The 24,716-nt window shown below is 38.7% G+C and overlaps 1 protein-coding gene across 15 annotated transcripts in view; it reads right to left on the bottom strand.

Annotated features, from left to right (window-relative positions):
• Positions 1 to 24,716, bottom strand: part of grip1 (glutamate receptor interacting protein 1) — a 284,092-nt gene that overhangs the window by 4,232 nt on the left and 255,144 nt on the right. For 6 of the 15 annotated variants that reach the window (XM_083528101.1, XM_083528103.1, XM_083528107.1 and 3 more), the window contains 9 exons: positions 20,932 to 21,001; positions 18,275 to 18,420; positions 15,694 to 15,898; positions 15,320 to 15,459; positions 11,956 to 12,135; positions 6,433 to 6,598; positions 2,511 to 2,622; positions 628 to 861; positions 378 to 524 (listed from right to left, as the gene is read on the bottom strand). In XM_083528101.1, coding sequence (XP_083384227.1) covers positions 378 to 524; positions 628 to 861; positions 2,511 to 2,622; positions 6,433 to 6,598; positions 11,956 to 12,135; positions 15,320 to 15,459; positions 15,694 to 15,898; positions 18,275 to 18,420; positions 20,932 to 21,001 — 1,400 coding nt within the window. Of the gene's footprint in view, positions 1 to 377; positions 525 to 627; positions 862 to 1,587; positions 2,314 to 2,510; positions 2,623 to 6,432; positions 6,599 to 11,955; positions 12,136 to 15,319; positions 15,460 to 15,693; positions 15,899 to 18,274; positions 18,421 to 20,931; positions 21,002 to 24,716 lie in introns of those variants that run through there. The other 9 variants (XM_083528096.1, XM_083528105.1, XM_083528108.1 and 6 more) reach the window with 3 other exon arrangements.

Consider the following 24,716-nt stretch of genomic DNA (forward strand, 5'->3'; position numbering starts at 1 on the left):
CGCATCCAAAAACGTCCTATACAATTGTGTGCCTCCAGCCTAATGGTAGCAGTTTGGAGAAGAACCACATATGGCAGGAAAAGGTCAGGTGTCCCAATACTTTTGTCTATATAGTATATCTCTAGCTGGTGTTACTTTTCTACCAGCAAAAATTCAATGCCTTCTGTAGCAATTAATGACTGCTATATGTCTTTTTCAAATGTCCCTCATCAGGTGGCAAAATTACAAAACAATCCTCACAGTAAAGATATTTTTCCTCCTACATAGATTCCTACACAATACTTAGTGGCCTACATTCATATTGTAGTAGACTGTTTAAGATTCAGCAACAAGTACATTTTTAGTAAAATCACGACACCTGTAGTGTTATAGCCTACCTGTAACAGCCTGTCGTATGGTTTCAGCCCCGCCACTTCAGCAGGCCCAGCTGGGCGGATGTTGTTGACATAAACGCCCTTCTCCAGAAGCCCGTCAGACACACTGAATCCAAAGTCCTCGAGGTCTGACTCTTTACTCAGACTTACCTGCAGCAGATAGAAGGAATGAACTTGCAATAAGGTCGAAAGCTTTGTAATTCGCTGAGGTATTTGCGAGAAAAGCGCTAATCATATTAACAGACGTGACTACCTTGTGTAGCTCCACGGGGTTTGGTGACACGATGTCCTTTATCTCTTGCTGCATCTTTCTCATGGCGAAGGCTTTGCGTCCACTGTCGCTGGGAAGCGTGTTGCTACGGTTGCCCTGGTTATACTGTGACCTGTTGCTACCACGTTCCTGGAAGCTGGCCTGCCTGCCAAGCTGGCACCGCGTAGGCGCCGGGTCATGGTTTAGACTCAGTGTACTGCCAGACATTATGGTGGCCTATAGTGCAGTGGGAAGTAAATACAGAGAGAGCAGCACAGTGAGATTCAATACAGATGCTGAAAGCTACAAGTATACTTTTCACCCTCTACTAATTATACATCATTTAAATTGTAGGAAATATTAATACACAGACACTCAGAAGTGGCCTGCTGCTGATTCTAGATCTCTTTTGACAAAAGAGATTGTTAGACACACAAAACAGTCGCAAAAACAATTCAAAATCATCTGCTTGTTTAGTGAAATCATTCATCACTAGATCAATGCACAAACACTCTTGCTATCATGCATCATAGCTGACTGAGGACAAACACATATTACAACCTTGAAGAGTTCCACCATGGAAAGCCATGGCATTAACTAATCACACACACAATTTACAACTTAGATGGATTTTGGGGCATCACAATGTTTGGTGGTGGCATTTGACAAAACCTGGTTAAAGGATGTATGGTTAAACAAGACTGAAAGTCAAAAATAAAAATAAAAAGCCTTGCAGGGGCTCTCCCATCATGCTTTGCACGAGCCCACATGCCCATTTCTCCAGACCTGCATCATCGGACAGTTCTGAGTGATCATCACCCAAACTGTACTGAAAGGAGAGTCCTGGTTAATGATGGATGTCAGCCTAAGACTGAGCTCTCCATCTCACCAAGGTGATGCATTTTTTTTCTTTCTTTCAGAAAAAACAGTCAACAAACAACTAGTCATGCATTTCACAAAAACAGAATTTGTTCACTCCAGATGACATGGTGTTTTTTTTTTCCTTGTAAGCTTTTTTTTTTTTTGTTTTGTTGCTCTTACTTTCATAATACAGTGATACACAATAGCAATACTAACCAAAGGAATACAATTAATCAAGTCAGATTTGTGCCCAAGGGTACATTCAGTGTGTTCTAAGAACTCCTTTTAGTGAGTTTCTATGAGGCATTGCAGTATGTAGCTACAATATATATATATATATCAGCCTTCCCTTTTTGTTACAAGCTAAAAAACTAAAATAGCTTCAAAACACATGCAACTATATAATAAGTGAAATGCATCTCTAATCTATTCAGAATTAATCATATAATGTTGATCCAATGTATTGCAAGGCCAAAGTGAATGATCTAATTTAATATCACTAAGTGGCTGACTGTACAAAAACAGTGTAATCTACTTGTAGGTAGAAGATTCTCTGTCAGTTTGACTTGTATGAAACATCGTTCCTTAGTGGTTTATGTTTTTTGAATGCACCCCCAGGTTCTGTTAATGGTTTGTAATGGTTGTGTTATGGACCCTCCCCTCCCTCCCCCCCAGCCTCAAGCAAGCGTGAGACTCTGAGCCACACAGCACAGGGAGAGCTTCAGGATGCCAGTGTGCCAGTGCTACAAGCAGAGAGGAAGCCCAAAAAAAGGAAAGGGGTACCAAGACGGCCAGGTTTCTCTTAGTCAGAAGCCTGTTTGGCTTGTCCTGGAAAGAGAAGGAGCAGTTACACAAAACCTAAGGCATGACAGCGTGCGTCTGTAGACGGGGGTTGAGGGAGGGGGGTGTATGGCAAAAGGGTGGAACGCTGTAAGAAGTGCATGAATATGTTAAAAAGGTGGGAATGGTCACAGTTAGGGGGATGAAATGAATTGCTGTATGATTTAGTGCTGTTATTGTGTTACCTCAAGTTCGCGGAGGATCCCAGACTGTCCGCACGTCTCCAGGTCCTCCAGCGCCTGAGACCAAAAGTTCTCTTCCTGATCCGGCTCTGTGCCATCGTGACCCACGGTAAACCTGGCAATGACAAGAAAAAAGGTTTCAACACTCCACTCATGCTGCTAATACGGCAGCCGATGAGCAGGCAGGCACCACGGATATGAGCACAGAACACGACCAATGGGGCTGTGCAGGCACTGGTGGTGAAGGTGTGGCTCGGAAAAGAAATGGCACACATCGTCCAATGTGGCTGGACACATAGATGGTGACACCCATGAAGGGCTGCGTGGCTTGAGGGCATGGGGTGAGGGGCCACGCTGGGTTTGGAAAATGTGGGCATATGGCACTGAGCCTCACCTGCTGTCTGAGATAAGGCCAGTGGGCAGCGTGGTGGCTCTGCAGACAGGTAACGGAGAGACGCTTCAATCAACATGGTCATGTGAAACATTTATAAAATCTAGTCTCCTGCACAGAGCAGCAGCCATTGGAGCTCAAAAGCTTTGTGTCTCACCACAAAACAGGAGCTATTTTCATTGTGTGAAAAAGAACCTCTTTAAAAATGACGTTCATTGGTAAAGACGTCTATTCAGTTGAAGCCTATAGAAGAGCTTTTACAGCTGAATATATAAACGGTTGCATTTACATAAACATCCTGTCAAATATCCTTCATTTACAGGTCTGATACAAAATATATGAATTACTACATCAAAATGTTGGTGGGACTACACTTACACAGCCTACATATTTTATGATGCTCCATTTTTACATGTCAGGTTTAAATTCTTTCTGTGCATTTATGGAAGTGACAAAAGCACCACTGAGCAAGTGAACCTCGTGAACAGGTGCTTCAGCAGGCTGTGTACTGTATGTAAAGCAAGTTATAAAGCATCATGTCCCATCATCAAGTCACTTTGCCCTGTCTTTTCTTGTAAATGTGAATAATTTCCAGTAGAAATGACTGATTGAAGCATGTTTCATATGCTGCACCTTATACTCTTTGTTCTATAACATTTCTGAAAACCTCTCAAAGGGATGTCAAACTAAACAAGAGAGAGAACAACATACCAAGATCAACTGTAGTCCTCTCATGTAAAGATATTCCATTTAAGTCTAACCTTGTGGATAATAGTTTTACTAAGCATCTTTTTATATCAACAGCGCAGAAATATGCCACTATGTTCAGATCAGTTCTGTAACGAGGTTCAAGAATTTGGCAATTTGTGTTAATGTTTAAAAGAATTGGATTAGTAAAAATGACTGAATAAGTGATATGCCTTTTCACTCAAAAAGGTATTACCTAATCTCCCAGCAGAACCATATTACAATCACAATATTTACTCAGTTGTCAATTTATTGTGAAATCAGGTAAAGCTACTACATAGGTGCACTTTGTACACTGTAACATTTTTTTCGTAGTTTTAACAGTGAAAGAATGTAGAATAGACGGTAAAATCCTGTAAATTATAAAACATTATTTTTTATTATTATATTTAACAGTTAAATACTGTAAATGTAGATACACGTAATCAATGCTTTTTGCATTACTGATTTGCAAAATCTATTCCTTACATTTGTTTACTAGTATAGTCCACTTGACAGAGTGAATGAAAACAAATGAGTAAATTCAAACACTGATGAACATCTGCTGTTAACAAGCAGAATCAATGAAGGAGAGAATAAGAAACAAAACTACATACAGTTACAGCCTTAGATGAAATCAACTGACTTCAAAAACAGAATTACCAGCTTCACTTATTATAGTTTGACTTTATTTCTGTCAAATTTCTACAAAAGATTCTTTTAACCTTAACAGGGGTTTATATTTTACTGAAAATGTTTTGTTTGACCTTAATATTTTTGAGATCAGTGGTTTCTTTAGTTGGGCTCTTGACTCTTGACTCTTTAACATTAGTTTTTCTCTGGCTGTTATTACTGTGTTTGTAAAGCACATTTGTTATGACAGTAAAAAGCGAAAAAGTGAAAAGAAATTGTAATTTTGTGGTTTTGATTAACTATTGATAGTGATATAATCATCATCTAATGAACTTATCTTTGATTGTTATGGGTGGTTTCTAATTAATTTTCTTTTTTTATAGTAATATGAATTCAAAGTAACTTGACAAACTATTAAGGATTTTAATATGCACAAAATCTTTAGAGATACAGCACCATTTAGACACACAGACATCAAGAATCAGCAAATGAAATGAAGAGTGATTATTAACCAACTTTAATGCATGCTGGGTGCCAGAATAGTACAAAACTCCTAACATGAATTGCAGCACGAATAAATTATCCACTATTTTCTTCCTTTGGTTTTATTTTGATGTTGATCTGATCTGATGATGATGATGATGATTTGCTTTGACTTTTTAAAAGAGTGTTTAATGGCAATCAGAGTTGATCTGCTTTGCTAATTTTAAAAAGTCAAGGTTCAAAAGCAACACTAAAGCAAACGCTTATCTTCATTATGGTGACTTCAAAATGAATTAAACCCAAACACCTAAAATCTCAATTAGAGCTTTTAATAAGTGAAGCTGGTAATGCTGTTTTGGAGGTTGTGTAATCATCCTCTGCTGAAATCTTGAAATATTTAATGTGTTTTTTCAGTTGATTTCATATCTGGCTTTGACTGTAAGTTGTGTTTCTCTGCTTGTTTCTCTTCCCTTTAGTGCTTCCTGCATCCTGCTTGTTCACAGGTGTCCATCAAAGTTCAATTTAATAAGTTACTTTATTATATCATTAACTTCATCACTGCTTCAGTGTTACTTCAACACTTGTGGACACAATCACTCTTCTAAAACTGAGGATTTTGTTGTGGGATTCAAGTGTTTAATGTGAAATGAACTGTGAAATGAAAAAAAAATAACAAAAAAATGTATTTTAACAGAAATATACTGTAAGTTTATTTTACAAAAACAAACTGTAAAAAACAAAAAACAAAACAAAAAACAGTAGATTATTGCTGCTAGTAGTTTACCGTAAAATCAAGAAACCCCCCCCCAGCAAAATACTAAAAAAAAAGGAAAAAAAAAACAAACAAAAAAAAAAACTTTTAAATCAAAGTGTGTTTTGTGGGTTACCATTGTGTAGAAGAGTAGAGCTTGTGTTTAAATCTCAGACAGACAGAGAAATATCGATGTTATGCTGTATGTTGCTTTATATAAAGGCAGTAACTGTGTAGGATTGATGTAGTGAGAATCTCTTCACTAATTTCAATTGCACACGAATGTGTGCTGCTGTTATCTACAAGAGATTTGACTCAAAATGATACTTTTAATGATTTTGCATAATTCTGTAAATTTTTTGTCATGGACTCAATAAAAGTCAGTTTTTGCAAACAAACTAAGTTAACTTGAGCTGACAGTATTTTACAGTTAATTTACAGGACAATTTTATACAATGTAAAGTGCCAGTTTAATCGTATTTTTTATGATAGATTTCAGTTTTATTGCGTAAATTTTACAGGATTTTTTTTTAACAGTGTATTCTAGCAATCACTTTTAGATACACCCTTCTCTTCACCCTCCACCACTAACCACCAATAAGCAGGTATTATTCAGGTGGTGCATCATTTTCAATACAGCAGTGACACTGACATGATGATGGCATGGTAATAAGTGTGTGGGGCTCGTTTGAGTGTATCTGACCCAGCATTTTGGTTAAATATCTGGTCAGTGGTGGTCCTATGTGGTGGCCATGTGTATTGATGGGTGGGATACAATTAGTCAATTTATACCTACTACCCAAAGTGGTAAGTGCACCTGATTAAATTACTAAAACTTATACATACTAATTAAATGATTTCACCATTAGATTGAGGTTTTAAGATGTCACTTTGCTCAGCATAAAACGTAGTGTGTGCGTGTGTAGGCTAGTGCTAAGTACCCGCTAGCAGTGGGTTTATCCCATTCATCATCACTGAGGCCCAGGTCCTGCAGGATGTTGCTCTTCTGATGACTGCTGCCTGGAGATACACTTCCACGACTTACTTTGGCATTCCTCCACTCGTGGCTGTGGAAACTGTAGCCCGATGCTTGAAAGCCTGTTGGGGCTGAAGCACACACATACACAGATATTATAATTTATTTTTTTAATTTATAGACTGAACCAGCTCATGACTTGAGGATTGTATACTAAATTGCAATGAAGGCAGAATAAAGAAAATGCATCAGTATTCATGAGATTATCACTATCATAGCCTTGAGCCAAGCTATGTGTTTTATAGCTCCAACAATACCATGTGATTTAGTTTAGGTTATAGTTCTATTCATATTCCCTTCAGTGCCAAGCCTTCCTTTTCATTTGCTTTATTCGTAATTTTCCATGTCCTTGCTTCTAGTATATTTCCTAGTTTTGACATATAGCCATTCTCCATGGTCCCATTAAAATATAAAATGATGTATTACAATTACTATACAAGATCTCTGTGCTGGGTGATGGAGCTGCACGGCTCTTTACTTCGCATTTCTGTCCATCCACCTCTCCAGTTGCTCCATAGCTATCAGACTGGCTTGCTGGCATTTCTTCCCTATTGAAAGATCTGAAAATCAACCTTGACAAAACTGTACTCGGGTACTGCTGGACTTGTCAATCACCATCAACACCCTCCCAGTCTATCCAGGACACATAACTGAAAAAGTATCTAAGTGTCTTTTTAGATGACATTCTTTTCTTCTCTAATCACATCACTCCATCTATTTCTTGTATTATTGAAAAATACAACCTTTTTGACTATAGAATCTACTCAACTGCTTGTGCAAACCCTAGCTATTTTCAGCTTACAGCATTCTGAATGTCCTTGTCTGCCTGGTTTATAACCTCAGAAAGTTATTTCTTGTAACCCCAATACTGAGGTCACACTGTACCACTGACTTCCACTCGTCTTGGCCTTTTAGCCATCCAAGAGCTCCACATTTATGCACACTAGGTCAGACCTACCCGCTTTTCAAATTAGGTATTTAGGATATTTAAGATGCATGGCAGGTCTGTGAGGTCTAAAGATGCTCCTAACACTAGATCTTGTTGCTTCAGTGTCTGAACATTGAATGTGAGTATATGTTTCGAACCCTGTTGAGAATGATGGTGTATGTGGTATATGTGATCCTTGTAAATGATTGTATCTTCTATGTCATCCTTGTATGTGATATGTATGTGATATTTGTATGTGTTCCTGATTTTGTGTTTCCAGACTCTTGTCTGCACCCAACAACACCTACTTTTCACAACACTCACTATGCCTTAGTTGTATTTTGTGTACAAACTGTATTAAAATATTATTTATGACCTTAATTATCACTTTGTGTGCCTTCAACAATAGGCTTTGATTTGTTTTGTCACTTTAAATATGTCTGTCTACTAGTATTACCAGTGGTGGATGAAGTACACAAAGCAGAGATACACTCAATAAAATATTACTCCAGTAAAAGCAGGTGCTCCGTTTAAACTTTTACTTGAGAAAAAGTACAAACAAATTTGCTTTCAAACGTACTTAAGCACCCAAAATACTATGATCAAGTTCAAAACAGAGCGCGTGCGCGCTACACTGATTGGTGGATTGCTGCGTGTTTGACTAGTTACGTTTTTATCCACTCATAAATAAAAAGGATTGACTGATTTTGCAAAATGTTTTCAGTAAAAAGTAAGATATTTTACTTTGAAATGTAGTGAAGTTCAAATAAAAGTCTATTCAAGTGAAAATACTTCAGAAAAGTACATATGCATGAAAAAGCTTCTAAAGTACAGATATGTGAAAAAGCTAGTAAAATACAGCTACAGCTAAGTACAGCAACGATTTACATTTACTTCGGTACTGTAAACCCCTGAGTATTGTATTAAAAGCAATTTAACCAGACAAAACTGCAGCATCTTCCTACATTACAAGAAACCCGATAAAACATCTCATGCCCCTTGAACAGTATCTTAAATAACCAGTGTGGAGTGTGGCTGACCCGTGTACACAGTACTATGTCAGTAAGTAAATATGTTAATTAAAAATTAAACAGTCAAGCGAGTGTGAGAAACTGTCTCACAACATAGTTCAATACTAGATTCAGCTTACACTGAACACTCAGGCATGCTCACTTCCTCTCTTTACTTGCTCAGCAAACCGAGGTGCAATTCATGCTCATTGCCCTTGTGCAAAATTTTTCATGAGTAGTTTATTGCTGGCAGCCGACAGAAAAAGTTCCATGATGTCCCTGATTTCATAGTACCAAATTAGTTGCTTATTTCATAACAGCATTAGTTTGAGTACAAAAAACCTTATACTCGTTCAGTTATTCAGTCTGAGGGATTACTGTACAGCTACTACTAATGCTTCATTAGAAGCATTAGTAGTAGCTTTACAGTAATCCCTCGCCACATCGTGGTTCAGCTTTTGCGGTCTCACTGTAACGTGGGGTTTTTACATGGAACATATTTAATTTGGTTTTGCAGATTTTTAGCTGTATCGTGGGATAATTGCGGGAAAATAAGCATCTTCTAGCTTAAAAAAATTAAGCTTTTAGAACAGCTGTAATGCATTTCTTGGGTATGCAGTACATTCATTTCATCATCATCACCTTCATCATCATTAGTGCTGCACACTTAATTCATCATCATCTTTTTCATTCAAGTTGTATCTTCACTGGTGAGTACCCATATAGAAATGTTTTATGTTAAAATGACGTAGGTTTAGGAATATTGAAAGTGTTTAAGAGCAGAGTAAAGTTTTATAGGAGTGTTGGGACGGTTTATAAAGCCTTAAGAGATACAGAAATTCTGTATACTGCACTGTATACAAATTAGGTTGCCACTTCGCAGATTTTCACCTATCGCAGGGAAGTCTTGAACGTAACCCCTGCGATAGGCGAGGGATTACTGTCTATCTGAAATTGACACGTCTGCACAGAGCAGAAAGAACTATACAGAAAGTGCTACAGGAATAGGAATGTGCTCTGTGTTAACCATCTAAACCAAAACAAGAAAGAGTCTCATTTTAAAGGAGCCAGAAAGGGTGAGAGAAAAAGAGGTCAGCCTTGAAGAGGTGTATGTCAGCAGGACAAGATGAGATTTATGATCTCTCTAAGTAAGAATTGATTGAAAGTGACACTCGATCATTAAGAGGAAGGTTAAGCTCTCAGTGGGAGGTGGAGTGAGCGTGACAATGGGTTCTGGTCCTAACGGCTCATGGATACCAATGAGAGGACGATTGTGTTGCAGTAGAGCTGCTAAAGCAACAGCACTGATCATACTTAAAAATGTCCCAGAACAAATTAGACTTAGGTGACCATTATTTATAATCTGTGTAGTTTAAAGTAATATGGTTTTTTTTCTCCCGGATTTAAATATGCTGTAATCTAATACATTTGGTAAACAAATAAATCCCAAGTGATCTATTTCAATCAGACCTGATGATAGCAGCATGTATTGTCAGTGATTTTAAGTGTTTAAAGGCCCTGGCATGGAGAAGCTGATGCTGGATCTATGATGATCACAAATTGTTCTGTATTGTTGAAAGATTTATGACCAAACTTTTGATGTCACCCATATGAGGATGGGTTCCCCTTTGAGTCTGGTTCCTCTCAAGGTTTCTTCCTCATATCATCTAAGGGAGTTTTTCCTTGCCACTGTCGCCACGGCTGCTCATCAGGGACAAACGCACACCATTCACCTTCACTGTTGTTTTCTGTAAAGCTGCTTTGAGACAATGTCTGTTGTGAAAAGCGCTATACAAATAAACTTGACTTGACTTGACTTTTTTTGATTTTAAACATGAACCCTGAAACTAATTATAGATAAGAGCTTTATGCATTATTAATTTATACATTTAACTGCATTTATTTTTCCTGCTTCACAATGTTTAGTAGAGCACATATAAAGTTCCCTCTGTGGGCGTAATAATGCCTACCACTATTAGTTAACATATTATGAACATTTTCTTGCCATTCTGTTTGAGACAAAAGATTACACTAAACCACGAGGACAGTGTTGGATGGGGAAAGAAGAAGCAAAACATAGTCATTAATGATACAAGGTCTCCTAACTGTTCTGTGTGTATTCCTACGCACAGTCACAGCCATTTGGCATTTTGCTAAATAAACTAACAATGGTTGAGGAGAAAAATGAGCTAATAAAATAAAAACTATAATAGCAAAGAGTGCTGAAATGATATTGTATTCTTCTAGGAAATGTAGAGAAGGGAGGAATTACTCAGCATACTAACCTATATTAGGCCTGTGGAGGATTTGGGCAAAGTGACCATGTACTACAGGGCTACAGATTGTGGGATGACACAGGCTGCGCAGACTCTATTACAGGAAGTCTACTGAGATTCATACTGATGACTCAATTTTATCAAAATAACGAGCTAAGTTCTGGCCTTGCTCTACTGCGGAGAAATGTAACCTTATTTAATTCCACCTAAGAAAGCTAAACCTAACATATTTTGCTAATTTTTTCTAAATAAATGACAAAAAGCCTGGTATTAGTAATGGTAGCTGAGAGGTGTTTTTGTTGTCATGGCTTCATTTCAGCCTTTACATTTACATACTTCTGTAGAAGGCTGAGCTACAGTACATAGCTCTGACCCTTTGTTAGTGTTTACAATAATACTGCAGTTCACTGCAGATAATAGAGCAGCGAGGTCTAAAACCACAACATGCTCTTTTAAATTACACAAACAGCAAATGCTACAGTTTACTTTCATGTATGCCTTCATGACTATGAGTCTATATATTGAATCAGCGTTAGAAAAAGTTTGATACGTTCAGTTTGCTCAGAAATTGATTTGTTTTTAGTTTCCTATTGCACAGACTAATGCAAACCAAATCGGTTTTACAGGAAAATGGTGAAAAATCTGAGATGGTAAATGTTTCCCAATTTTACAGGAAAATAAAAAAAATTCAGCTGAACACAAAAAGCATGGAGCTGATACGCAATAAGTTACTAGATATTCATATAAATAACCATTTTGTAAATGTTTTGTATCTATCCACTGGTTATTTTCTCTTCTATTTTGTCAGTCCAAATATCCAGAAAAGACTGCATTACTGCAGAATTTGACTGTACAAAAAAATTAAGCCTGTAGCCAATAATACATAATGTTTGGACACATGCGGTCAAGTCCATTCAGTTCGAAATCACTTTCTCACTCTAATTGAGCCATGCTAGAGTTTAGTTAAAATTGAACCATGAGCACCTCACTCAGACATTCAGAGACCAGTTGTTTTGGTCCACACCCATGTGTGACAGCTGCCCTAATGAACCCCACCAAAGAGAAAAAACACCAGGCTTGTATTCAAGCAAACTGAACACTGCACCTGAATCCATTATAAGAAGTTGTGAATTTCTGACATCTAGAAGTACAAACCATTATTTCCAACATACATTCTCCACGCAAAACATACCCAGAGACACACCCATACCCACCCTGAGGGCTGAAGGAGGAATCGATAGCTGAGCCGTCCCAGGAATCGACGGCGCTGTCCACACTGGGGATGGTGGTGGAGTAGATATCTGACAGCTTCACCGGCTTCTGCTGGTTCTCATCCTCCACATCACTAAGTTCACCTAGATGACCGGTCACTGATGGCTGCTTAGGACTTGCCACTGCTTGTGCACATACAAACACACACACAAAGAATATACACTGAGCCTTGTGGTCCTGAGCTTAATGCATCACCATGCTTTTCCCCCCCAGAGCCACAAATCAGCTCATTCAGTGACTCATGGACACCCGGTGAACCATATGTGACTTATTGTAACATTGTAACTACAAGGTAGAATATTTATTTAAACAGAAAACGTATGTCAAAAATAAGATCAAACAAGGCTTCAGCTTCATATCGTAGCAGCATAATGAAATTCAAACAATAAAAGAAAATGATTTTCTTCTCATACCCCCCCCCCCACCTATTATTGCAAATTCTAAAAGCAATAAAACACCCAATACTGCACAAATAACAGTGTTTTAAACTAGAGATGAATACATCCTTGCATGCTAAGATGCAGCCTAATACCAAATAGGCAAAACCTACACTCAATCAAGAAGTATTGGCCTCCTTATGGAAAATAAACAGAAGTTAGTATAAACTAAAAAACATAGAGTAAGTGTTTATTAATCTTAAACATTGTGTTTTAACAATATAAACATATGCTACCTTAAAAAACAATCAACAACTCACAATAAATATAAAATGAAGCTTCCACTAAAGAGAATAACATCACAGTGACTCTGCTGACTGCCTTATAATGTTGGAAACACTTGCAGAGATCCTGAAGCATTTGAAGCTACTTTGTATTTGTAGATTTGCACATGTGGACTTCAAACTGCAAAAATGTAACAGGGCTCTTTCTTATGATATTATACTCGAAGTACAAAGGCAAGATTGTTATCAAGCAAAAAGCTTAGAGTCTATTCTCTTAGGCAGAACACTGCCTGTATAAAAGTGATTCCAAATAATAAAAAGTCACAGATACTTTTTGAAACAAATGTCATGTAGACAGTGTAAAAAACTGAAAAAGTGACGAAGAGCCAAAACATTATTTGCTCTTTTTCACTCTCTATTTACATACAACAGCACATATTTACGTGTGCGTGTATATTATATACAGTGAGGAAAATAAGTATTTGAACACCCTGCTATTTTGCAAGTTCTCCCGCTTAGAAATCATGGAGGGGTCTGAAATTGTCATCGTAGATGCATGTCCACTGTGAGAGACATAATCTAAAAAGAAATTATCCAGAAATCACAATATATGATTTGTTAACTATTTATTTGTATGATACAGCTGCAAATAAGTATTTGAACACCTGAGAAAGTCAATGTTAATATTTGGTACAGTAGCCTTTGTTTGCAATTACAGAGGTCAAATGTTTCCTGTAGTTTTTCACCAGGTTTGCACACACTGCAGGAGGGATTTTGGCCCACTCCTCCACACAGATCTTCTCTAGATCAGTCAGGTTTCTGGCCTGTCGCTGAGAAACACGGAGTTTGAGCTCCCTCCAAAGATTCTCTATTGGGTTTATGTCTGGAGACTGGCTAGGCCACGCCAGAACCTTGATATGCTTCTTACAGAGCCACTCCTTGGTTATCCTGGCTGTGTGCTTCGGGTCATTGTCATGTTGGAAGACCCAGCCTCGACCCATCTTCAATGCTCTAACTGAGGGAAGGAGGTTGTTCCCCAAATCTCGCAATACATGGCCCCAGTCATCCTCTCCTTAATACAGTGCAGTCGCCCTGTCCCATGTGCAGAAAAACACCCCCAAAGCATGATGCTACCACCCCCATGCTTCACAGTAGGGATGGTGTTCTTGGGATGGTACTCATCATTCTTCTTCCTCCAAACACGTTTAGTGGAATTATGACCCAAAAGTTCTATTTTGGTCTCATCTGACCACATGACTTTCTCCCATGACTCCTCTGGATCATCCAAATGGTCATTGGCAAACTTAAGACGTGCCTGGACATGTGCTGGTTTAAGCAGGGGAACCTTCCGTGCCATGCATGATTTCAAACTATGACGTCTTAGTGTATTACCAACAGTAACCTTGGAAACGGTGGTCCCAGCTCTTTTCAGGTCATTGACCAGCTCCTCCCGTGTAGTTCTGGGCTGATTTCTCACCTTCCTTAAGATCATTGAGACCCCACGAGGTGAGATCTTGCATGGAGCCCCAGTCCGAGGGAGATCGATAGTCATGTTTAGCTTCTTCCATTTTCTAATGATTGCTCCAACAGTGGACCTTTTTTCACCAAGCTGCTTGGCAATTTCCCCGTAGCCCTTTCCAGCCTTGTGGAGGTGTACAATTTTGTATCTAGTGTCTTTGGACAGCTCTTTGGTCTTGGCCATGTTAGTAGTTGGATTCTTACTGATTGTATGTGGACAGGTGTCTTTATGCAGCTAACGACCTCGACCAGGTGCATCTAATTTAGGACAATAAATGTAGTGGAGGTGGACATTTTAAAGGCAGACTAACATGTCTTTAAGGGTCAGAATTCTAGCTGATAGACAGGTGTTCAAATACTTATTTGCAGCTGTATCATACAAATAAATAGTTTAAAAATCATACATTGTGATTTCTGGATATTTTTTTTTAGATTATGTCTCTCACAGTGGACATGCACCTAGGAGGACAATTTCAGACCCCTCCATGATTACTAAGTGGGAGAACTTGCAAAATAGCAGGGTGTTCAAATACTTATTTTCCTCACTGTATATATACACACACACACACACACACACACACACACACACACACACACACACACACACACAGTGGTACCTTGACCTACAAGTTTAATTCGTTCCGTGGATGAGCTCGTATCTCAATTTGCTCGCACATCAAATCAGTTTTCCATATTGAAAATACTTAAAATTGCATTAATCCATTCCAACCCTCAAAATGCCACCCCGTTTTTATGTTTCATTTTATTAAATTATGGGGGATGGTAGAGGCGATAAGTGGAGACGGAGGGAAAACTTGTTTTTTACTATCACTACTGTACACTATGTATCCCTAAACTTTTAATTTGTACTTTTCCTTCTTTGCTTATCTTTTTTTATTTTCGTCACAATCTTCGCTTTCTGGCTTCGCTTCGCCATCTAGCAGCGGCGCTCGAGCTCGTACCTCAATTTTTTGCTCGCATAACAATATATATATATATATATATATATATATATATATATATATATATATATATATATATATATATATATATATATATATATATATACACACACACACAAGCCATGTAAATGCACACTCAGTGTGAGTGATTCCTCCACTACTCACATTCTCCCTGTTTCTTGATCTTCAGAGTAACAGACTCTCCAGCCATCTGAAGTAGGTGGATAGCTTCACTCAGTGGTTTTCCCTTCAGGCTGTTACTGTTAATAGCCAGGATACGATCCCCAACATGGATCGCCCCGGTCCTATACACCACAAACAAATTCATCATCATTTTACATTGAACGCTTTTACATCACAAATGGTCTGACTTTTAATCCTACACTCGCTCTCCTCCCTACTACTTCGAGTATCGTATTTTCGAGATTTTCTTTCAGCTGTTCAGTGGCAATGACGGACAATAGATTATGCTGGAAAGCAAACACAGTTAAAACAGTGGGTGTTGTGAGATGAAGTACGGTGGTATTAAGCATCAGTACCTCTCAGCCAGGCCACCCTTGGTGAGGCTAGAGATGATTATGGGGTCAAAGGGCTCTTCGGTGCCTGAGATGGTGATGCCCAGCGGGCCCCCGTAACGCTTCAGCTCCACAGTGTAGATGATGGCACCAGAGCTCTCCTGCTCGTCTGCAACACAGGCCAACAGCACACGGGCGTCCAAATCAACACGGCCTAGACGCAGGACACCTCACAGAGGGGCAGAGAGCAGAACGAAGACAGCCCTCACAACACCGGACAGAGAGAGTGAAAGAGAGAGAGAGCGGGCGGAAGAGCAGGTTTGGGGTTGATGGACAGGGAAACGAGGCAGAATTCAAAAGGGATCCAGAGGTTGTGAAAATAAAAATAGAAAGGGGAAAATAAAGAAAAGCACAACCGAAAGGAAAATGTAGGATCTAAAAATTGGAAAGGGCTGCCTTAAAAATATAAGGTGGAATAAAAAGACAAAATGTGAATGCATCTAACACGAATATTTAAGGACATCCATTACTAGCTTTAAAAGACTAGCAATGCACCTGTACTCAACTGCAGAAATAATTATGTATCCTGACAGAGTGCAGACACAAGGGGAAAAAAACAAACGCATGTACGAGACAGCATGTTCTACTAAACATTTTCCTCAAGGCCCAGAAATGTCAAAGACAGGCACAGTCATTACTGAATACTAAAATCCTTCCGATGAGCAACAGTGCTGAGTGATTCTTACAAAGATTCTCACAAATATTTGTAAATCTATGAAATTAGAAGTAATCCCAAAAGCCTGTAGTCTTTTTCCATGGATTTAGAAAGCGGTTTGGTTCTAAAACAAACTGGGTGATACAATAATCCTAATAATGCTCAGCTTTTAGCCAAAAAATTAAAAAGTCAAGGCTTTGACATGAGAGTGATAGAAGTGTGGAGGAGGCAGAAAGAAAGAAGAGACTGCCCTCCATCCTACACAGGAGCTCATGAGCACACAGAGCACTCTTTGTCACTCTCAAAGGTCAGAAATTGCCAACCTGTAAATTTGGACTCATCCAGATTGAACAGGAAGTAAGAGTGTGCGTGTGTGCTTGTGTGTGTGTGTGTGTGTGTGTGTGTGTGTGTGTGTGTGTGTGTGTTTCATGGCCATTAGTTTTATCCTGTAGTATCTCAGCCATACTAATGAAGAAGGGAAATTTAATAGCACCTCTAGAGTCCAGTTCCACTGCAAAACTCGGGGGAAAAAACTGCAGGACGAGTTTGTGTGGGTGTGTGTGTGTGTGTGTGTGTGTGTGTGTGTGCGCGCGCCTCAACAGGAATTTCATTCTGTTTATAAATTGATAAACACAACACAGTCCCCTGATGACCCACTTCACATTAATCAAGAGCTATATGACAGCACTCAAATGCCATAGTGGTGATTATTAATGATTCATTATGTTAGCTACTGGAAAGAAATAATGAAACCTGGTTTCTTTTTCTGAAAAAGAAAACACCTTTTAGTTACAGTCAGGATTCAGTTGGTGTTACTGAAGCAACTTTAGTTGCCGTTATTACTGGTGCAACCATGCTGGAGCTCCTAAAGGCTAATGACACTGTAAATCACATTATATGTTCCAAGAATCTAGGATCTTTCAGCAATGTAGCATTACATGTGTGAAATCTTATAGTACTAGTCCTGCTCATAAATTGGACATGCAATTACAAAGTCTTGCAACACAGTGTATGAGGGCTTGCCTGCTGTATTTATTTATTAAAATAGAAAAGACGTGCTCATGTGCCCTTTTCTTGTATCTGAATCTCAAATACAAAATGTCTAGGAGGATCCTTTAGCCCCATTAAATCAACCTGATTATCTACTTAACATATGACCCCAAAATTATCTTAAAATCTCAGCAACGTCTTAAATCAAACCAAAACTTCCTATTAATGATTCTGATTAATCAGGCCTTGTTTTTATTTAATGATGTTGACTTAATTAATTAGTCTCTAGCCCTCTTTATCCTTCTAAGCCATTATTAATAAGCTAAGGTTAATCATTTGTTTGAATAGCAAGGGCATACATTTTGTATAGAGATTGACAACAGAATAGAAGCCTATAGTGACCTTAATAAAAAAAAAAGTCTCCAGAGGGTTTTACTGGTTAAATGAAGCCAGTAAGAGTTTAATTGGGCTCATTAAACGAATTTTCCTCGATGTGCACAATGGCAATAGAACTTGAGATTAGAGAAGTATGCAAAGGAGATTTGCAGTCTTCTGGGGACATTGTGAGCAAAAGACCAAATCACACTGCAAGTAAGACAATGAAACTAAATACACACACTGTGTGGATGCCTTGTCTGTGTATACCTGCAGAAAGCAAGCATCAAAATGACAGCCGTCAAAGTACCAAAGCTTTTGTTGTTCTTCGTCACAGACCTTCTTTTATCCTTCGAGTTTGGTGCTGCATATTGAAAGTGTAAGCCCAGTAAACCCATCAGCCAGCATTGATTCTATTGTTTTCTTTACATTTCTGTATTCACAATCTTTCATCTTTTTTTTTGTGAATAAACCATCAGCCCAATCCAAGGCTGAGTGAGTGTATATTACAAGAGCCAGGGGTACCTGAGTTGTCCTCGTCTTTACGAATTTTGAGCTTGACCAGTTCCTCACACTGCTGCAGGATCTGGACAGCATCCTCCATGGAGCAATTGTCCAGGCGGATGTTGTCAATGGCCAAAAGCTTGTCCCCCAGCTCCAGAGTCCCTGTCCTGGGCAAAAAAAAAATGTAAGAACATGTATCTTTTCAAATTGTATATTATGTTGACAATGCTTATTCATACATACATACACTGATCAGGCATACATTTATAACCACCTGCCTAATATTGTGTTGGTCCCAATTTTGCTGCCAAAACAGTTCTGACCTGTCAAACATTAACATTAATGTTTGACAGGTTATTAACTTCTTTAGCAATTTGAGCTACAGGAGCTTGTCTGTTGGATCGGATCACACAGGTCAACCTTCACTCCCCAAGTGCATCAATGAGCCTTGGCCACCCATGACCCTGTCGCCGGTTCAACAATGTTGCTTTCTTGGACCACTTTTGATAGATACTGACCACTGCAGCCTGGGAACACCTCAGATGCACTGCAGTTTTGGAGATGCTCTGACCCAGTCATCTAGCCATCACAATTTGGACCTGGTCAAACTCACTCAAATTCTAACACTTGCCCATTTTTCCTGCTCCTAACACATCAACTTTGAGGACAAAATATTCACTTGCTGACTAATAATATCCCACCCACTAACAGGCGGCATGATAAAGAGCTAATCAGTGTTATTTTCACGTCACCAGTCATAATGTTATATACCATAATGTTATAATGTCATAATGTTATGCCTGAACTGTATATATTTTCTTTATTACCCATCACCCACTTTATTTTAAAGATGTGAATTTGAATAAAAAAAAGGATTAAATAAGAATGAATAAAATGAATATCTTGTGAAAAGCAAAATTTGCTTTGTAAGGAACATTTTCAAAACAATTAAACAGTTTATTAATTTACTATTATTATTATTTTTTATTTTCACGTTTGTTCCTGTTGTATTATAAGAAAATTATGTACATATAGTAGACATCACTTGAAAATTCCATGCAAAACACCTTCCAGTGTCCTTGCAGTACTATTTTCACACACCCATGCCCCCACACACTGACAAACACACATTTTTTTAAAAGAGCAGGCTTTCAGAGAGTGAACACAATCATTATTCAGAGGACTGGCTATGGTATGCATCACTAGAGTCTGTGGCACTGAGGCAGCTTTCTCTGCACATAATAAGTCAATGATATTCCATTATTACCAGCCAGGTAAGTAACACTATCTTGAATTCACATCATACTGTGGCTAAACTTGTAATGATGCCTGCATTTAAACAGATCCTAATGATCTCTTTAATTGCTCTATCAGGCTGAATAAGAGCAATTCAAGTGGCACCAAAATGAGGCTTGCTTTCAGCATAGACAAAGCCGAATGGCTGTGTAATCATGTCAGAAGGGTTTCTGTCGCATTACATAATCTTGATCCTTGCATATTGTGTCTGACCCAGTTTCCCCTTGTTAGTTCATGATTATCAGGCAAACACATGTGAACTTGTGCAACAGCCCTACAAATCAGAGCATCTCTTCTAAATGTGGAGTAATTGAAAAAGCATTAGCAATTGGAATGGTTCAGCACAGGTAAAGCTTCCTCATGTTTAACTCGCACCGACTTGCATCATGTGTTTTTAATCAACATTTGCATGTTAAATAACCCCTCTGTGACCTGTAAATGAGTCCTTGAATGTAACCCAGGAGTTGGTGCTCTGTTTTCTGCCTTCGTGATAAATTAAATCACCCTGCAATGTAAACCCTGAAACTCTCAGAACCAGTTGGTGGGTCCGGACTTGCGTTCTTTAATTTATTTAATTTACACATTTCCTTCTGGGGGGAACTGTGGCAGCAGGCTTAGACGCTATCCCCTGCCACAGACTGCAGCTTCTCTTGTGGGATTTCCACTGTTCCAAGCCAACTGTGACATATAATCTCTTGAGCGAGTCCTGTATCCTCCCCAGGTTCCTCGTCCGGTGGGACATGCCTGATGGAAGCAGCTCTAACAGAAGCTGACAAGGGGTACCTTGCAACCTCAGCTGACTAACAATCCAGAGGATCAGTAGGTCTAGACTAAGGCTCTACCAGATTATCAAGATTCTCACCCCCATCCCAAAGAGTAAGCCCAGCAATCCTGCAGAAGAACCTTATTTGTTCTTGCAAGTTCTTTCTTTTCATTTCAACACAGTTTGTGGCCACAGCTAAGAACAGAGTGTAAGATGTAGAGTGTAAGACAAGCGTCCGCAAAACCAAGCTCCTCTTTCACCACCACAGACAGCTCCAGTGACTAACAATGCTGTTAGTTTCACCTACTGAATAATTCATAGTAGCCACTGAATAACATGCTTTCAAATGAATAACTGAATAACAAACCATGGCTTATCTATATGTATAATATTACGTAAAAATGGCAATAAAACTTGCTATTAGACGTAAGTAAAAAAAATTTTTAATAAGCTGTTATATGCTTCCTCCAAGATGTGAAGTCAGACATCTTTTGAGATTTAAACTGTTTTGATTTTGAATTTCTAGCTGATTGTCTAAATGTTTTTTTTGCCATTAAGAAGCAGTTGTATCATTAAAATAAAGCAGATTCCACACAGTAAAGAAGATGAAAAGTGTTACCTGTGTGCCACGCTGCCCTTCTTGATATCGGAGATAATGAGAGAATCACCTGGCTTCCTGTTTGATGGGGCTGAGAGAAAAAAAAGGAAGCAAAGAAATGAAGAACAGTGAGCAAACTAAGCAAGCAACCCAGTGAACAGCATAATCCTCTATGTATGCTTATTTTGTCAGATAGACGTCTTTACCGTAATCTAGATGTTGGGTGTATTCCCAACATCTAGAATGAAAACTTCACTCAGGAGATGCCATATAAGAATAGTAAGTCATTTCTTGCTGACTGAGTAATACCTCAGCTCTCCTTAGTGAACAACCTCAAGTGGCCCTGTCACTGCCACTCTGCTTTGAATCACACGCCTGCAGTGTCTCATGACTTCATCAGCTCCAGTCCGTGCTCGCTCAGTGCTGATGAGAAAGGGTCTGCATTTAGCTTACGCTGCAATTTATGCATTTTGGTATTCTTAAGAAGTATGTCCTCGGGTTCTCATTTCTTCAACTCTTGGCAATGAGTTCACTGAATAAAATGTTGTACCTTACATTGATGCTGCAAGCCGTGGAAAGAAGTGTGGAAAAACGAGCAAACATAAGCCTGATGTCCTCTACTAATGAATCTCTGTCGTCTGAAAGAGCTAAGGAAGTAGGGCTGAGGAAAGTTCTACATGAATTGCTGCAACGTATAAATTTAGATAGGGACAAATAGACTATTGAAACTAAAAGCTCTAATATAAGAAGAGGAGATCAGGAAAAATGGTGGCGCAAAGTGACGGAGCAAACAAGTGTGTACAGAATGGAGGGATTAAATTGTAAAATGTTGATTCCACATCTGGACGCAGCAGATTACACTGGTAGACTCAACTACAGAGAGCAAGCGAAGGCAAAAAATTGCTTCAAGGACTGTCAATCGGCGAGAAGTGGATTTAAACAAGTCAAAGTTAGGAAAGCAAAAGCAATTACCCTTTTTTAATTATTCAGTCTCAAAATGTTTGCTGTGAATCTCAGACAAGCATCACAGTGTTTCCCACAACACAGGCATATACAGGTAATATATAATATACAGATAAAAGGTAATGGTATCTTATTCCGAGGCTACACAAGCCACCTTCTCAGTCAGAATGGAAAAAACTGACCAAATAAATTACCTCAGATTCAAGAAAAAATGTATTGCATTCATTCACATTTTCATGTGAACTACATCTAACTATAACACAATCATTTGAAAAATGTAGTTTCTCAGTATGACAATCAACAGTGATTTCTCATCTAGTGACATTCTTCAGTGTTTGCCAGTGGATATTTCTAGTGTGACATTGATGGTTGCCATAATTTTCCTAGTAGCACGTTTCGAGTGCAATATGGCTTTATAGCTGAGATTACAACTGGATTTAATGGATCAGATGTCCCAATAAAAATTACAGATCTGGCCCATTTTGATAAGAAATTACATCCTGCTAAAATATTTGGTAGTCTTTAAAGTGCATCTGTGGATAGCACTGGGGAAATGGTAGATAAAGATGATGGACTTCTGATTAAAAGGTCATGAGTTTGAATCCTAGCTCTTTACACACAGAGGAGAATCTTCCTCATGTTTAACTAGCGCCGATTTGCATCATGTGTTTTTAATCAACATTTGCATGTTGAATAAGCCCTCTGTGACCTGTGAATGCATCCTTGGATGTAACCCAGAAGTTGGTGCTCTGTTTTCTGCCTTCGTGCCTTTAATTAAATCACCCTGCAGTGTAAGCCCTTAAACTCTCAGGAACAGTTGGTGGGTCCGGACTTGCGTTCTTTTATTCATTCAATTTACACATTTCCTTGTGTGTAAATGGTAGATAAAGATGATGGACTTTTGATTAAAAGGTCATGAGTATGAATCCAAGCTCTATAGAGCTTCTGTTTCAGGGCCTTTGATCAAGGCCCTTAAACGTAGAATGCTTAGTTAAAATAAAATAAATTTAAGTTCCTATGGATGAGTGCGTTTACCAAACAACACAAATCTTTGTGTGATTAAATTTTTTTCCTAATTTGGTCACCTACTAATTCCAACCAGCTGCCTCCTACAGTATTATGCAACTACCAACTGGAGAAAGTGAAAACTAACACATGCTTTCTCTGAGACATGTGAGGCCAGCCAACTGCATATTTCCCCCCCAAACTGCTGCCTCTGCTTCATTACAGTACCATATTTAAAGGAAAGTTCTATCTTCCCTCTTATGCATACATGAGCTCAAAGTTGCCCATGATTAGCCAGTGTCACTATAATTCACAGGCAAAAAAGATGTACTATTCCACTTACTCAGACAGGCCATGGCCTATATTGAACCTTTAAGGGTTCCCCAGAGGAATAAAAGCCTAAAGAAGCCTGTATTCATATTTAAAATGAAAATTAACAAGAAGGTATTTGTGATCGATGCTGTCTGTTTGTATAAAAACAAACCCACAAAAACAAACAATGGTTTAGCGTTTGTATGCATCAAACATTTTAAGCCTGTAAGCAGCACTGTGGATATCACCAGCTGGAAAATTGTAGCGCTTCACAGCAGAGAACAAGGAATCACATCTTCATCCATCATTCCGTTTGAGACTCACCACACCATTTGGTTTCATAATACATAACGCCACACAAGTTTTTCCACATCATGCAGGCCACCCACTTTGTGTACATGTGGGCTCCTATAAGTGCAACTCACCAGCTCCTATAGAAGAAAAATGATGCTGGCCATTTTTGTTATTCTGTTGTTGATGGTCTATTTTGCCACATCTTGGCTAGATGAGAATTTACTGTTTGATGCAGTCTGAAAATCTGTTTAGTCTTTATCTCCATCTGTTGTTTGGTGTAACTGTGATGAGTGATATGTGTACATCCTTGCTGCTGCTCAACTGCGTGCCATGTCTGTTTGAATCTGATTCGGCAAGCTGTGATCACTGTTTTGATTCATGCCATGACGCAGAGAAGCAAATATACCAAACGCACATATTTCATCAAATCTATAGGGAAAAGCTTAAGATGAATGTTAATGTTTCTTAGTTCTGGTGTTTAAATTAAATATATGACAGAAAACAACTTGTAGCATCAATTTCACATAAATTGCAGCAATGGGTGGGACTGGCTGATGTAAAAATCCCAAGAGGGACAAACAATAGGTTCAAGCGAGTTGTCCCAGGCCGGCTTTACGGAATCTGAAGAAATATGGATGGCGACAGGCATAAAGCGGAATGGCGTTAAGTGCTTCACAAAGCACCTAAATAAGGTTCTGCTTGGGGCTGTATGAGAGCATGACCCTGCAGGCTGATTGCTGTGTCCTCAGCATGTTGCACACAATAACATCAGTGCAGCCGATTGTTCTTTGCCTTCTCCCACATTTTTTCTTGCTGTGCTTTCTGTCTTTTATCTATCTATCACAGGCAAACTGTAAACATGGCTGGCTGGCCATGAGCTAGCAGAAGAAGGTTTATTATCAACAAGAAAAATATTTTGTGAGACACAATGTACCCTGGAACACTGTATTTGAGAGGCTGGTATTTATCATTTCTTGCAAAATTAGGGTGCATGATGTATCTCTGAAGAACTCCTTGTTCCACTGATAAAAATAAGATTTCCAGTATATCTGAAATAGCAGTGTAGGTCTGGTAGCCTAAAATCTTTTTGAAAGTTTAGCTAAAAGAATATTCAACGTGAAATCCGAAAATTTGGTGGAGGTAGTGCAGCAAATTCGAAAAGCACAGCTTGTTCATTTAATGGGAAACTTCATACATTGACAGATTTTCAATACGGGTTAGTTTATTCACAT

The sequence above is a fragment of the Silurus aristotelis genome (genome assembly GCF_946808225.1).
Source record: "Silurus aristotelis genome assembly, chromosome: 24".
NCBI classification, from domain to species: Eukaryota; Metazoa; Chordata; class Actinopteri; order Siluriformes; family Siluridae; genus Silurus; species Silurus aristotelis.